The 14,320-nt window shown below is 45.7% G+C and overlaps 1 protein-coding gene across 2 annotated transcripts in view; it reads left to right on the top strand.

Annotated features, from left to right (window-relative positions):
- The first annotated feature begins 8,179 nt into the window (after nucleotides 1-8,179).
- TOX3 (TOX high mobility group box family member 3) overlaps nucleotides 8,180-14,320 on the top strand; it is a 121,812-nt gene continuing 115,671 nt past the window's right edge. The window contains exon 1 of one of the 2 annotated variants that reach the window (XM_025268655.3): nucleotides 8,180-8,513. In XM_025268655.3, coding sequence (XP_025124440.2) covers nucleotides 8,427-8,513 — 87 coding nt within the window. In that variant the 5' untranslated portion in view covers nucleotides 8,180-8,426. The remainder of the gene's footprint in view (nucleotides 8,514-14,320) is intronic. The other variant, XM_025268654.3, reaches the window with a different exon arrangement.

Raw genomic sequence — 14,320 nt, 5'->3', positions numbered from 1 at the left:
CTGGTGATGTTTCTAGATTAAGAGAGTCTTTCAGTAAAATCATTGCTGATGATATGTGGCTCTGGACAGCAGAATAGGTTTCTTGTTTAGACCAGTTTAAGCGCTTCCCAGGTGGCACTAGCAGTGAAGAATCCGGTTGCTAATGCAGGAGATATGGGTTCAATCCCTGGGTTGGGAAGATCCCCTGGAGAAGGAAATGGCAACCCACTCCAATATTCTTGCCTGGGAAATCCCATGGACAGAGAAGCCTGGTGGGCTACAGTCCACGGGGATTACAAAGAGTTGGATATGAATGAACACAACAACAACAACAGAACAGTTCAATGCAAAACTTTTGGAAACTCTTATCTCTGGGACTGAGCTAGACTTACAGATGTTTGCAAGAAAGCTAGACCTTTTATGGCTATAATTTTGTTATTGTTGTTAAGGGACTGTGACAGACCAAGAAGGGTTTGTGGGGATCTCTCCAGATTTACAACTGCAATGTCCCCAGTGAAAGATGGGGAGAAGCACATGATGAACCACTCCACGGGGTCAAAAGGGAAATAAATGGTGGGGCAGGATGGCCTATGATACCTAGGGTAGTGTTTGTATGATGACCTGCATAGCTTGTGAAACTGGCTTCATTTTGCAGTGAAAAAGAAATGCTGAGGCATAGTAGAGAGTCCTTTAAAAACCAATTATTTACTTCTGGGGAAAAATAAAATGGTTATAGACATAGTGGCACTGGACAGATAGGGCAATAGATAAGCAACTTGAGGGGAAAAATTAAATTTTGATTTTGTGATTTAAGGTCTAGAAGAATCCAAGACTCTCATGGGACGTGTTGAGGGTGAACAAGGGAGGAAACCAGAAGCAGGAAGGAAGGCAGTGGGTGGGGACAGAGGCCAGCCTTAGGACCAACCGCAAAAGTTAGGAGGCTGTCATTGTTCTTAAATTTTATTTTTAATTGGAAGATAACTGCTTGACAACGTTGTGTTGGTTTCTGCTATACAACAACGTGAATCCTCTATAAAGGTACATATATCCCCTCCTTCCTGAATCTCCTTCCCAACCCTCTAGGTCATTGCAAAGCACCGAGCTGAGTTCCCTGTGTTATAGAGCAGCTTCTCACTAGCTATACAAATCAAATCTACAACAAGGTATCTCTTCATACCCATCAAGATGGCCATCGTCCAAAAATCCACAAACAATAAGTGCTGGAGAGGATGTAGTGAAAAGACAACTCCCTGGCACTGTTGGTAGAAGTGGAAATTGATATAGGCACTATGGAGAACGGTATATGGAGAGTCCCGAAAAAACTAAGAATAAAACTGCCACATGAGCCAGCAATCCCACTACTGGGCATACACTCTGAGAAAACCATAATCAAAAAAGACACAGGTACCCCAATGTTCGTTGCAGCACTATTTACAATAGAGGGTGTTATTTTTACTGGAGAGTCTACCTCAAGAGGTTTCAAGCAGGCATCAGTTCTGAAGAGCCTTCCATGATCTTCATTTCCTGCCTGTCCTGGGTTTCTGGGTTGTGGCTTGGGGTAAGTGGAAGAAGGAAAAGGAGGTGCTGTTTCATTGAACAACTCTAGGGGGCAGCACCCACATGGCTTGTATGTAAGGGAAGGAAGTTGTCCTCTCCTTTCCCACGGATAGCCATAAAAGAAGGAAACATGATGTTTTCTCTGAAACACTTGCCATGACCCTATTTCTATTTAATTTCTATTACATATGTAACCAGTTTTCAATTCTCAGAGTCCTGGTTGGAAATTTTTGATATTTTCCTTTTCTTCAATATGCTGTTGATCCAGGGCACACTGAGTAGATAAAATGAAATGGTTTTACCTGCTTACCTTCAACAGAAAAGCTCTTTTGCAAACTAGCTTCACTTCTTTAAACATGTTTTCTTAAAAAAAAAAAAGCAAATCCTCTAACCCAACTTGTAAAACATTTAATATTTTGGGTATACAGCTTTCATGACCATCCAAAAGTCAGGCTGACTGGACAATGGGAGCTGCCGGGAGTATTGTTCATTGGCCACAAAGCCATGAGGTGGCTCTTTCTCCCGGGTCAAGAGGTCAAGCTCCACAGCATTAATTTTGCTGAGTTTCTTTGTTATAAATAACAAACAAGATCATGTATTTTCATTTTCTTGTTTCTAACTGCATGCATCTACTCCGGAGGATGAACTCCATAAACAGGTGGCTGGAATGCTGGGGGAGAAAGCTTGAAACTGTTCCAGGAAAAGAGGGCATGTCCCACTCTGGCGAAAAAGGTTTGATGAGTTAGAGATTTCGTTACTGCGGGATACGCACCTGCACTATTACTCGAAAAGCAAACACTCGTGCGGCACACATGGATCTATGTAAATTAGGGGAGATTATTTTGCTGCTATTTCCTTGGCTGTTCGGGGATCAAAATGTAATTGTTTCCTAAATCTTAAGAAACAAAATCTCTACTGGACTCAGTTCTTTTTTTTTTTTTTTTTTTTACAATTTTATTGTTCTATGGTTATTAAAAATAACATGCCCTATAAATTCAACCTAGAGACTTGGGTGCTCATCGAAGAAAGGATATCATCAGAAGCTCCAACTATGGGAGGAATTTATGTGCATTGGTATATAGATCTGTTGTGGAAGGACTTAATATCTGTGTAATGATTTTTTTTGCCTTAATGGCCCTATAGCTGTCCTTTGGTGAAGAATAAAAAACGGACTGACTGCCACCCATGGCTAAGAGAGTCCTGGGTCCTCAGCTTTCATTGTTCAGTCAGTAGGCTTTGTGGGCGACCCTGCAGGGCCCCTCTTGCTGGAAACCCTCTGAGCTTCCTGATTTCCAGTCCTGTAAAAACCTCCTCCCCCATCACTACCTTTGTCTCTTTGGGGGGTGGGGAGTGGGGAAAAAACCTTTTTCACTTGAGCAAAATAAAAACTACCCAGTATTTGTTTCTGGAGTGTAATTATAAACTTCATTGTACATTCTTCCTGGCTTTGATGCTTATCTTGAAGAGTTCAGTGAAAATAAATTGTTTTTATGAAAGCAGAGAAACCATTTGATAAACACGCTGTCTCTGAAAATTGTTCCTGCAAAAGAGGTCATTCTTTCACTTTAAAAGAAATAGAATATATTTCAGAAAACAGGCAAGGCAACAGTTTAGGATTTCTGTGAATACAGGATATATATTTTTTAAAACAGGGTGTAAACACGTTGAAAATTGCACACCTCCTGGTTGTATGGAGTGTATTGGTTTTTAAAACAGCTTTATTGAAGAGCTACTTAGGTCACAAGCAAATACTGGCTATATTTCATATTTCTGGGAATGAATTCTCAGCTCAGTACTTTTTTTTTTTGCTACTAAGGTTTTGGGGTTACTGTTTCATAATTACTATATATCTGTTGGAACCTATAGGTATATCTATTCTTAGTAAAAGTCAAACTTAGCTGGGAAAATGATTCCTTTTCTAGAGGTCTTCTTGTGCCTGGTAGCACAGAGACCCATGTGGCCAAAATTGGTTGCAGTAATATGAGAAACAACCTCATGTGCATAACAATATACATTTATTATTTTTTCCCCACCGTCTCGTGTGTTTGTACATCTTGACCGAAGTAAAACTATAAAAATAATTCACATTTCCAGACCAGAAAAGTTTGGATTTACTGAAAACTGAAACCATGACAGTGCTTGGGGATTTTTTTTCACACTGTAATTCCTAGGTGAAACTCTTTCCTGGTGGTGAGTTTTTGAGCCTGAGCTAGAGATGTGTAATGAGGGCCCCGAGGTCAGAATGCTTCCTCCATACCATGGGTACATTCACTGTTGTGAGAACCTTGGTTGGTCTTGACTTGATTTTATCTGCATGTGATTTAGACTATGAAAGAGAAGTGTTGATTCTTGACAGGAAACTCTCTTAAATTTCATGGAGATGAGTTATACAGACACTAAGAGTCCATGCTAGATAGAAATGTATGCTTTATGACGTGAAGCCAAATTCAGATATAAAGCCAAGTATAAGACGTTTTACCAATATAATATGTTAGCTGTTACTATGGGAATAGAAAAGAAACTTCAGTAGCTCTGGCCTTGTTAATTTCCATTTGGAGCCACTGTTAATTTGGCTACATTACATATTGCAAACAAGGACCATAATGTTTGGATAGAACTTTTTATGCCCCAAACTCAAGAAAATTAACTGTATATAATGTTTAGTACAATCCTCATGTGAGGAAGCAGTATACAGGTTAAATTACCATGCATAGGTCCCTAAAAGTGGGGAGGGGGGTCTCATTAAGATATTTGGTTACAAAATTCAGCAGGCTTAATGCATCCTCATGGGGACTCTTGCTTTATTTGGAGCCAGATAAAGCAGAGAAATAAAGTTTTTGAGTTCTGTCAGGATACAAAAATGGTGTTTTGTAAAGTTTGTGTATTTTACCCCCATTTTTAAAAGATGTCTTGGATGACACCAACTATCCAATTACAAACATCAAGCTAATAAGACTGGTATTTTGGACTCAAATCATATTAAAAACACTACAGGAATTTTCTTATGCCCCAAAGTTGTATTTTGGCTTCATAACTGATTCTTGTGCTGCCTACTTCTAAATCAGTGACTGTTAGCACCATGCAGCATAAATTCAAAGCATGTTTAAGATATGCTCTTGGAAAAGTTTCTTCCAATTCAAGGCTAATGTAATACAAAGAAAGCCTTTGTCTGTGGCATAAAACGCTGACAGCCTGAAAAAGGTGACACCCTTACGATGACAAATAGCATGACAGTTACAATTGCATTACATTTTTAAAAGCATCATTCTAAAGTTTTTAACCAATGGGCTTCAGATCCACTGGAACCCTTAAAACTGGGGCGGCATTCTGAATACAATGAATCATCAGAACAGCGCTAAATGAAACAACATATAATTCTAGTCTTAATGTGGACAAAGGCTCGAAAACTGCAGGGTACACAAGACCCCCTTCCCCCACCCTCAGGCAGTTTGTTCTTCTCCAAATCAGAACTGCGGGTTTACTCTTTCCAAATCTTATCTCAACTGGGTTCCCTGGGAAGGATATTCCACTATGAATACATCTGTCTCTCTTCCCTCCCTCTTTTTCCCTTTCTCCCCCAACTCCTCCTTTCCCTCTTTCTTCTCACTTTCCTTTCTTAAATGAATATTTACTTATTGCAAACCACCTAAGTACCAAGGGTGGTCCAAGGTTCTTGGGAAACAGCAGTGATCCTGCCTGGGCTCTTGAGCAGTGGTTTTGCCCCCTCCCTGGAACTTTCTTTTACTGTGGATAAAATACTATGGATGCAAATTTGCATATCAGATGGCTTCTCCCCACAGCAGCAGCAGGTATGTCATGACGGTATCTCCAGGTAACTAGACGCGAATGCGTGTGTGTATGTAACATGTGCAGGAGTGTGACGGGTCCACTTCTTTGAGGGCTTTCACATGTATCATTTTGGGCTCCTCCTCCTCATTCCCAAGTGCCCAAAACAGTGTCCAGCACAGGGGAAGTCACGCGAAAGTAGCTGCTGAATGCACAGGCTATGGACAGTGGCCAAAGTCAGGGAGGGGTTGGCATACAGCCCTTCCCAGATGACTATTTCTGGTCTAGGGATTTTTTTTATTCAAAGTATCTCAACATATGTATCTTCAGATTCATCAGACAGTTTCTTTTTTCCTCTCCTTAATCAAGATCTACACTCAGAACTTTCGCTTACATTACTTCCTAAATCATCATCATCTTAAAATATCGACTGACAATATTGTTTCCTTCCCCCAAAACATCTGCATTGTAACGGGGAAGGGGATATTAAGAGCAAGCCTTTCTCACAACAATGGCCAGGAGGTGGTACCCCTAGCGCCTGACATTCCTGCCTCTTGGGAGCCTCTTGGGAGAAGGTTGTCCTGTCAGTTTCTAGTCTATACAGCGCAATGCTCAATGCCACGCATGCGCTCACATGCAATTCCAAATCTCGCAGCTAGTGGGGTTTCCAGTGCGAATATTTGTATTCCTGATCCTCGAAGTCTGATTACAGCTTCAGGTTTTGTCTCTCTGTAACTTTGATTATACTTTGCTTCATCCTCTGTAATCAAGCTCAGATTGCTTCGGATGCGTGACAGAACGACCAGAAGGTGAGGACTGTGAGTGCGCGAAGAAAAACTCCCCTTCCCAGCCTTTGGGGGCTCCTTTAACAACTATCTGGAAGGAAAAAAAAAAAAAAAAAGATTTCTTTTTTGGTACCTCAGCTCAGCAGGCTGCTCCTCTCCTGTGGCCAGATGCTGCACTCTCCGCCATTGTTAAATACTAATAGTGAAACTTAAAAGATGTACTCTTGCGAGACAACAGGTGGCCACTGCAACCCCGGGCTCTGATTGGTGGAAAAGGGCACAGGCGCCCAGTGGCCCGGAGAAAAGGCCTCCACTTCTGCGTTTCAAGAACCTGCTCGATGGGGTGTTGTCCTGATAATATCTCAGCTCACTGCCAATTTGTGCAACCCGCTGGGCCATTAGGGAGCGCCGCTGGGTTGTCAACGTTAAATGGAGACTCGGGAGAGGAGACCAAAGCTTTTTCAGGAGGGGGGATTGGAGTCAACCCTGCGACAATGTAAGCAGTTGTTCCTTTCCTGAATACACACCGCTCTCTCACGCAGTCTCCAAACACCTGACTCTGCTAAGAGAAGGGCAAATACACAAACTTTTGCCTAATTAAAGTTTATTTTTTTCTGCTTGGTTCCAGAAAGATAACATTGGGCAAAGGTACAGACACAAGGTGTCACCAAGCCAGGGAGAATAGACGAAACGGAGAGAAAGTCCTGTGATGCTTGTCCGAAAAACTTCGGGCTGTGGGCCAGCAAAGTGTGAATAGGGATGAAAGTGTGAGTGAGTGTCAGCTGAAATATTTGTAAATTTCTCCCTTCCGGTTAGTTTCTAGATAACCAAATTGGGGAGGGGGGCAAATCTCACAGCCTCTCCCTAACGTTCTCGTCTGCTATAAAATCCCTTCCCTTCCTTCAAGGCTGAGGGCCAAACTCTCAAATGAACCCGAAGCAAAGTGGAGAGTAGGGACGTGGGAGTGGGGGGTAAGATGCAGCTTAAAGAAAGAGAAAGAAAGGAAGAGGGGCTGGGAGAGTGCAGTGTGAGGAAGTTAATCACCCAGAACCTTTTAGGAAAATAGGGACATTTTCTCTCCGAGAGCAGTGAGTGATCCGCCTAGATCCAGTTACTCAAATGCCTTTCGAATACAAACAAGAGCAAAGAAAACACGAAGAGAAGCGACACGAGCCTGAACTCAGGAGCTTCAGGTCTGCCTACCTGTGAAAGGTCAGGCCCCCACCCCCTCCCCACAGGTGTACCCTGGCTCCCGGCTCTCGAGAGGTAATCGTGCAGGTGACCTGCTGGGTTAGGTACCTCCGAGAGGAAGGGGACACTCGCAGGGGAAGGCAGAGTGCGGTAGAGGGACCGGGGGACCCATGAGAAAGGAATGGGGGCGAGGAGTGGAAACCGAGGAAAAGAGCGGTGGTGGGAAGGGAGTGGACGGCGCGTGGATGCTGATGACTGCAGCCGGGGGACCCAGGGCAGCGGTGGTGGGAAAGGGGGCTAGAGGGCCACACCGGGCACCGGGCTGGCCGAAGCGGCCGAGGGAAGGAGGGGAGCGAGGAGCGCTCCGAGGCAGCGGGGACAAAGAGGACCGGAGAGGGAAGGGGGGCGCGGTGGGAAGAAGAGGGGCCCCGGAGAGGGGGAGGCCGCCGGGCGGGCGACGGGGCGGGTGAGGGCTGCGCGAGGCGCAGGGTGAGCGGCGAGGGGCCGCGCGGGGCAGGGGCCGGCGGGGCGGGGTCCGCGCGCCCGGAGGCGGTCCGGGCCGAGAGCGCACCGGCGGGGCGGGCGGCGCGCCAGCTGCCCGCGGTGGGAGGGGCGGAGCGGCGGCAGCGCGGGGAGGGGACCGGCGGCGGAGGGACGCAGGAGGGGGAGAAGGAGGGGAGGGGCCGGGCCCCTTGTCTCCGCGGCTCCTCTCCTCAGTCCGCCCGGGGAGGAGGAGGAGGAGCGCGGCCAGCCACCGCCGCCGCCGTCCCAGCCTCGCCCCGCGCACCTGAACTCGCCGCGCCGTCCCGGGCCCCCGCGCCGCGCCCCGCGCCCCGGGCCCCCGGCCCGCGCGCAGCGCTGCCTCGGTGCCCCGGCGGGGCGCGTCCCCCGGGCCGCCTCCCGCTCTCCCGCGGTTCGCGTGGCCGCGCCTTTGTGTGCGGCGGCCGCGGCTCCCGGGCTCCTTCGGCTCCAGGTCGCTGCGCTCCTCCGGCCCCGCGTCCCGCGCGCCGCCCCCGGGACAACCCCGGCCCGGCGCCCCCCGACGGTGGATCTAGCGGCTTCGAGGAGGCGGGCACCGGCCCCGGCGAGCCCTAGTACCGGCCCCGCGGCCCCGGGCCCGGCTCAGGCATGGATGTGAGGTTCTACCCCGCGGCGGCCGGGGACCCCGCCGGCCTGGACTTCGCGCAGTGCCTGGGGTACTACGGCTACAGCAAGGTGACCGGGCCAGGCTGGGGCCGGGGGGCGGCGGGGCGGGGGCCATCTCTCCATCCCGGGCGCGCCCAGCTCTGCCTGCTGCACTTTTCTCTCCCCACTCCACTCCTTTCCCTTTGCGCCTTAGTCTCTGTCCAACTCTCTCGCTCTACTCTTTCTGCCCCCTTCCCACCCCCCTTTTTGTCCCTCAGCCTGCGCTCCCCTCTCCCCTCCGCCTCTCCTCCCACTATCTCACTCCCCCACCCCCCACTCCGCCGACTCTCTTTGGCTGCCCCCAAAGAAGCAAGGAGCAGCCCAAGAACTGCAAGGGGGGGGGGGGGGGGACTCGCTTTGTTGTTATTAGTAAACCCGATCGCAGGCTCCCTGAGTTTGGGGTAGAGGGGGGCAACGCAGGAGTCCTCGATCTCGTGGTCTGATGATCTCGCCACCCCCCTCCCAGTCCATCTCACCTCCCCCACGCCCCAGAGAGCTGGACTCGGGGCCGCTTAGCGAAGGAAAGGAACTAACTTTTGAGTGTGCCCTGGATGGGGGGAAAAGGGGGCCGGGAAGTGGTGGGACCCCCGCAGGTGGCCTTTGCTGCCCTCTCGCTGGGGCACTTTGGACCACGCAACGGAGGGGCCCGCTCTTCCCGGGTTAGCGCGAGTGGCTTCTCATCTTTCATTTTCTGGGGAGGGGTAAATTTGGCATTTCGGGGAGATCAGGGTTGGAGACCTCCACACCACGCCCTGGATCACCCCACCTCCTTCACCTCCCCCTGCGCCAACTTTGAGGACCGAGCATTTCAGGTGGCGGAAGGTGGATCTCTCGGAAGGGCAGCTGGCGCCGCGCGGAGCGGCGAGTCCGTGCGGGAGCCGGAGTCCTTGGGCCAGGGCAGCGCGGACTCGCGTAGTCCATCCTTCCTGAAGCCCCCAAGGCCAAGCTTTGAAGGAAACATCACCCCGAGGGCGATATTCAGAGAAAGAGCTGTGCCTTTTGAATGTGGTTTTTCTTTCTCCTTCCCCACCCCTGCTCCTCCCTCCCCCACCCCCACCCCCCTTTTTCTTTCAAATCTCAGTTTGTTTATGATTGCTTGGATAACAGAGGAGGAAATAAAGAGCCTGCAGAAAGAAAGATGCTATACAAAACTAATGAGTACATAGCAGGAAGAAGGGGAATTGTATCTTGAGGGAGGAACGGTTTGCAGTGCCCCGTGGCTGATGGAGGCTTCTGTTCTTTTCTATTTGTTTATACTCCCATCCGATCGCAACTCCAGTGCTGAAGTTTGTGAAAGACCATCAAGGTCTCTCTCCGTCACCCTTGTCCCCTATGTCATCATCGTCCAGCTCTGCGCCTGGCACTGAGGGGCCTCCCAGCAAGTATAGAAGGAAGGGACACTATTCAGTGTGTTTTAACCCTTTGGTGATGCGAGGGCGAGGCGGGGGCATTAAAGCTCTCCAAATTCCTGAGCTTTGAAACAGAAGCAACAAAAAGCCCACCGAGGTAGCCAGAGTTACCGTTTAGTTTCTGTCCTCTGATTTTGGATTTACTAAGGTTATTAAATGCTTTAAAAAGTCCCCCATGTATGCTCAGTTAGGGACTCAGGCAGCCTAATTAAGTATGTAGTGTATCTGAGAATCCACCTAATTGTTCCAGTGGGGTATTATTTGTCTCCTTACAACTTAGCCTTGTGTATGCGAGCCTTGTCTAACTGGGCAGGCTCTTATTTTTGGAAGCCATTACCTTTCCTAATGTAACTACTTCTTTCTCTGATTTAAGATCAGCAACACTCCAATGACACCAAAATAGAAACCTTTTGTACTAATCCAGTCACTGCAATGCGTGGCAAATCTCTGTTCACTAGGATCCCAAGGGTACTTCAAGGGACCAGAGGAAATTGTGGGTGTTTTGTGTGTGTCTCTTTTTATTTTTTGAGAAAGGCTATTTGGAGTCAATTTAAATTCAGAACATTATTTATTTCAGGGAGGGTCTAGAAAGCTTAAAAACAGACAATATTTATTGAAATGCTTGTTCACCTTCAGGAGTAGGGACGCAAGTTGGATTGCTGTCATATTTTCTTAAAGCAGCTATTTGCCTGAAATAACTGGGTTTCATAGTAATTCTGCAATCTGTCGTCTTAAGTGCTCTGTGTACCCAACTTATGAAAGTTAGCACTTAATATTGGTACAAATCAGATTGCCCTTATTTTAAGGGATGTTTGCATTTCATTCCTTGCAGATAAAAATACAAAAATCTTTCAACTGAGCCACGATACTATATTTTCCTACTCTTCATTTCATAAGTGAACAACCCAACTCTATTCCCTGTAATTTTTCTTTATGGAGAGAATGAAGTAGAAGAGGAAGTATTAACTTCATGGGTATAAAACAGCAAGTGCTAATTAAAGGTTTATAGCACTTCGTTTCATGGCTAACTTGTATGTCTGAAGTGGCATTATTCAATACAGATTTATATCGAAACTGTAAAAACTAGCAGACAAAGGCATGCATTTATTTTATTTGAAAACACCTGTAATTATTAATCTCCAAAGACTTTAACTTTTAATCATATATATTATCTTTCTGGATGGGAAATGATGGCTTTCTAAGAAAGTCTGTTTCTGCCCTTTCTTGTTTTAACGACCATCTGGGAAACTTTAGAAGAAATACAGAGCCCTCTGCTCCAGGCTTAACAAGTGCAAAGTTAGCGCTTATCTTTAAATTTATTTACAAACCGTGAATAATAGGGTTTCATTCATTTCTCTCTTTAACAAATGACTAGAGTCCTTTGTATAAATTATATCATGTGCATTACCTTTACATTCTGTGAGTATATGGATCCTTTTTAAATGTCAGCGATCATGAAAGTGTGTAACTCTGTCTATGGAGAATGGATGAAAGAGTTTTGAGGGTTCAAAAGTCATTGCAAGTAGGAGAATAACTTCAAATAAAATATAGCCAGGATCATTAAAATCAGTTAATAATTCATGAACCAGCCACAGATGTATAAGTATAAACTTAAAGTCATCTCTATTTCCTCAGGGCTAATTTCCATTTTAATTTCAAGTGGAAAATCTATTGTTTGAGCATTTCTTTTTCTGATGCAGCTAACAAATTAAACTAACACCGATATATATATATATTTTTGAAAAAGGCCTTATCTTACTCAAGTGAATTAATGACCCATTGTCTATATATCTGGATTTTTTCTTTCTCCGGGTTCAATTTGTCTTCACCAGTAAGAAGATAATATGCAACATATCCATCAGCATGTTCAGAAGTCTGTTCCCCCTAAATAAACTGTTGTATTTAACGTGGGTGTAAGCAAGATAAAATCACACTGTGGGTTAATAATGAACTTGGACCCAACTCTAGTTACTTTTCGGCATGTTCTTAGGGCTTCCCTGCCCCCTTTCAAAATACCGCTATTGACTTCTTATCCTATGTAGAATGGTCCGAACTGTTGTGACTCTATAGTCCCAAACATTCTTTTCTAATTACTATATGTGTTATTGATCACTCTGCTTAATTAAGACGCTCTGATGTGAACTCTTTTCCTCCACCTCATGGGCTTCTACCTTACCTAGCTTGAAGAGTAGGAGGACCTGAAGGGTGATTTGTCATTGATCTATATCGGTGGACACCATGGTTTAAATTGAGAACACATTGAGAGGGCAGGGGCGTATGACTGAAACTCTCTTTAAGTTAAGATCTTGTACTAGCATAAGAACTCATGGTTTCATTTATAGGTTCTAGAGTATGGGAGTATTGAACTTTGAGAGCAGATTGAGAGATTTTTCATGTCAGGTATTTAAATAAGATGTGGAAACCACATTGTGAAGGAAATAAAATGTTTCTAAGGAACTTAAAGCAGGGGTCATAAACAGAAAATGTCAATAGGGACATCTGGTTAAACTTCATGAAGCCAGGTGTTGTGGTTAAGTGGAGAACATGCCCCATTGAAAGGGGGCGCCTTGCTCAGCATTATTAGATTTTTGTCATGCCAACATTTGACCCAGTATCTCCATGCTCTGCATTTCTTTTTTTTTTTTTTTCAAGAGAATGATAATCTGGGTTTTTTTTTTTTTTTTAATGGGAAATAGCCTGAATTTTAAATATTGCAAATTAACAATTGAAATCATTATGTAGTACTCTCAAGCATGCTTAACTTTTGTCTTGACAAACTCATAGGCAGATGAGAGTTCAAAATATCATTTTTTAATGTCATTTCTAGTTTATGTTCAACTCTGTGGGCAGTTCTACTGCAGTGCTCACCTACATGGATTGTTCATTTGAGTGAGTGGGGGAGATACAATTTAACTACTTTCAGTGTAGTTCTAATCTAATCGTTTGGATTCTATCATTTGTTACTTTTATTTTCCCAAACCAACGGAATAGTTGTTATAGACCAGCATTTGGCAAACTGTATCCTGCAGGTCACATCTGGCCCCTTGACTGTTCTGCTATGGTCTGCAAGTTAAGTTTGGTCTTTGCATTTTTAAATGGTTGAAAGAATTTGAAAGAAGTATAATATTGGATTGGCCAAAAGTTCGGGTTTTAAGTAAATTGGTACAGAAAGTCCCAAGTGAGCTTTTTGGCCAACCCAATATTTTGTGACTGTGAAAACTACATGAAATTGACTTTTGTGTTCCATAAATAAAGTTTTATTGAAACACAGCCCCACTCATTTGTTTACATCTTATCTGGGAGGTGGGCTGCTTTGATGCCGCAGTGGCAGAGATGAGTCATGGTGACAAAGACTGCATGGCTTGCAAAGCCTGAAGCATTTGCTGTTTGCCCCTTTATAGAGAAAGGTTGGCAACCCCTGTTCTAGATAATTAGTCCACTGATGGTGCCATAATCTTCCTGTGTTCCAAGCCAAAGCAGCAGAAAGAAAATCAAGCTGGTCTAACTGGAAAGATGTCTATCTCAGAGAATGTTTCTGGAAATGGTTCTAGAACAGTGGGGTCTTAGCCCTGCCTTCGGTCATGGTTATGTAGGAGGAGGCTTATAGAAGATACTGAAACTTAGCCTTACCCTTCTGCTGCTGCTAAGTCGCCTCAGTCGTGTCCGACTCTGTGCGACCCCATAGACAGCAGCCCATCAGGCTCCCCCGTCCCTGGGATTCTCCAGGCAAGAACACTGGAGTGGGTTGCCATTTCCTTCTCCAATGCATGAAAGTGAAAAGTGAGAATGAGGTCGCTTAGTCGTGTCCGACTCTTAGCGACCCCATGGACTGCAGCCCACCAGGCTCCTCTGTCCATGGGATTTTCCAGGCAAGAGTACTGGAGTGGGGTGCCATCGCCTTCTCCGAGCCTTACCCTAGACTAGGTCAATAAGAATCTCTGGGAATGGGATCTCGGCAGCAGCCTTTAAAAGCTCCTCAGGTGATTCTAATGTGCAGCCATGGTTGGAAACTTTATTTTAGGCTGAGGATCCTGGAGTGAGTAGTGTCAAGGGGCAGTAAAACTGGGTGTGAAGTTTGTGATTGCTATAAAGAAGATAAGACCTAAGGCAGGATGGTTGGTTCCAGGTGGGCACTCAGGGTCTTCTGAGGACCTTGGCAATGCCTCAGTCCTATTGGTCTGGGCTCCCCTCCATGTCCTCCATTTAATATAATATGATGTGATACCATCTCTCAGTTGCTATTGATGAGGTGGCTTGTGTTTGTATTTTGTAGACATTTAATTAAGCATCTATTTGTTTTAATTTTGTGGTGTGTGTCTGTGTGCACATGTGTGTGTGTGCTGTGTGGCCAATTATTTTTTTCTCATACTTTGAACATTTTTACAGGCCCCCAAGAGGCTTGGAGTTCTAGGCGTCCAGGCTGTGGTG

Source organism: Bubalus bubalis, chromosome 18 (assembly GCF_019923935.1).
Source record: "Bubalus bubalis isolate 160015118507 breed Murrah chromosome 18, NDDB_SH_1, whole genome shotgun sequence".
Taxonomy (NCBI): Eukaryota; Metazoa; Chordata; class Mammalia; order Artiodactyla; family Bovidae; genus Bubalus; species Bubalus bubalis.
This window is presented reverse-complemented; position numbering and strand designations above follow the sequence as displayed.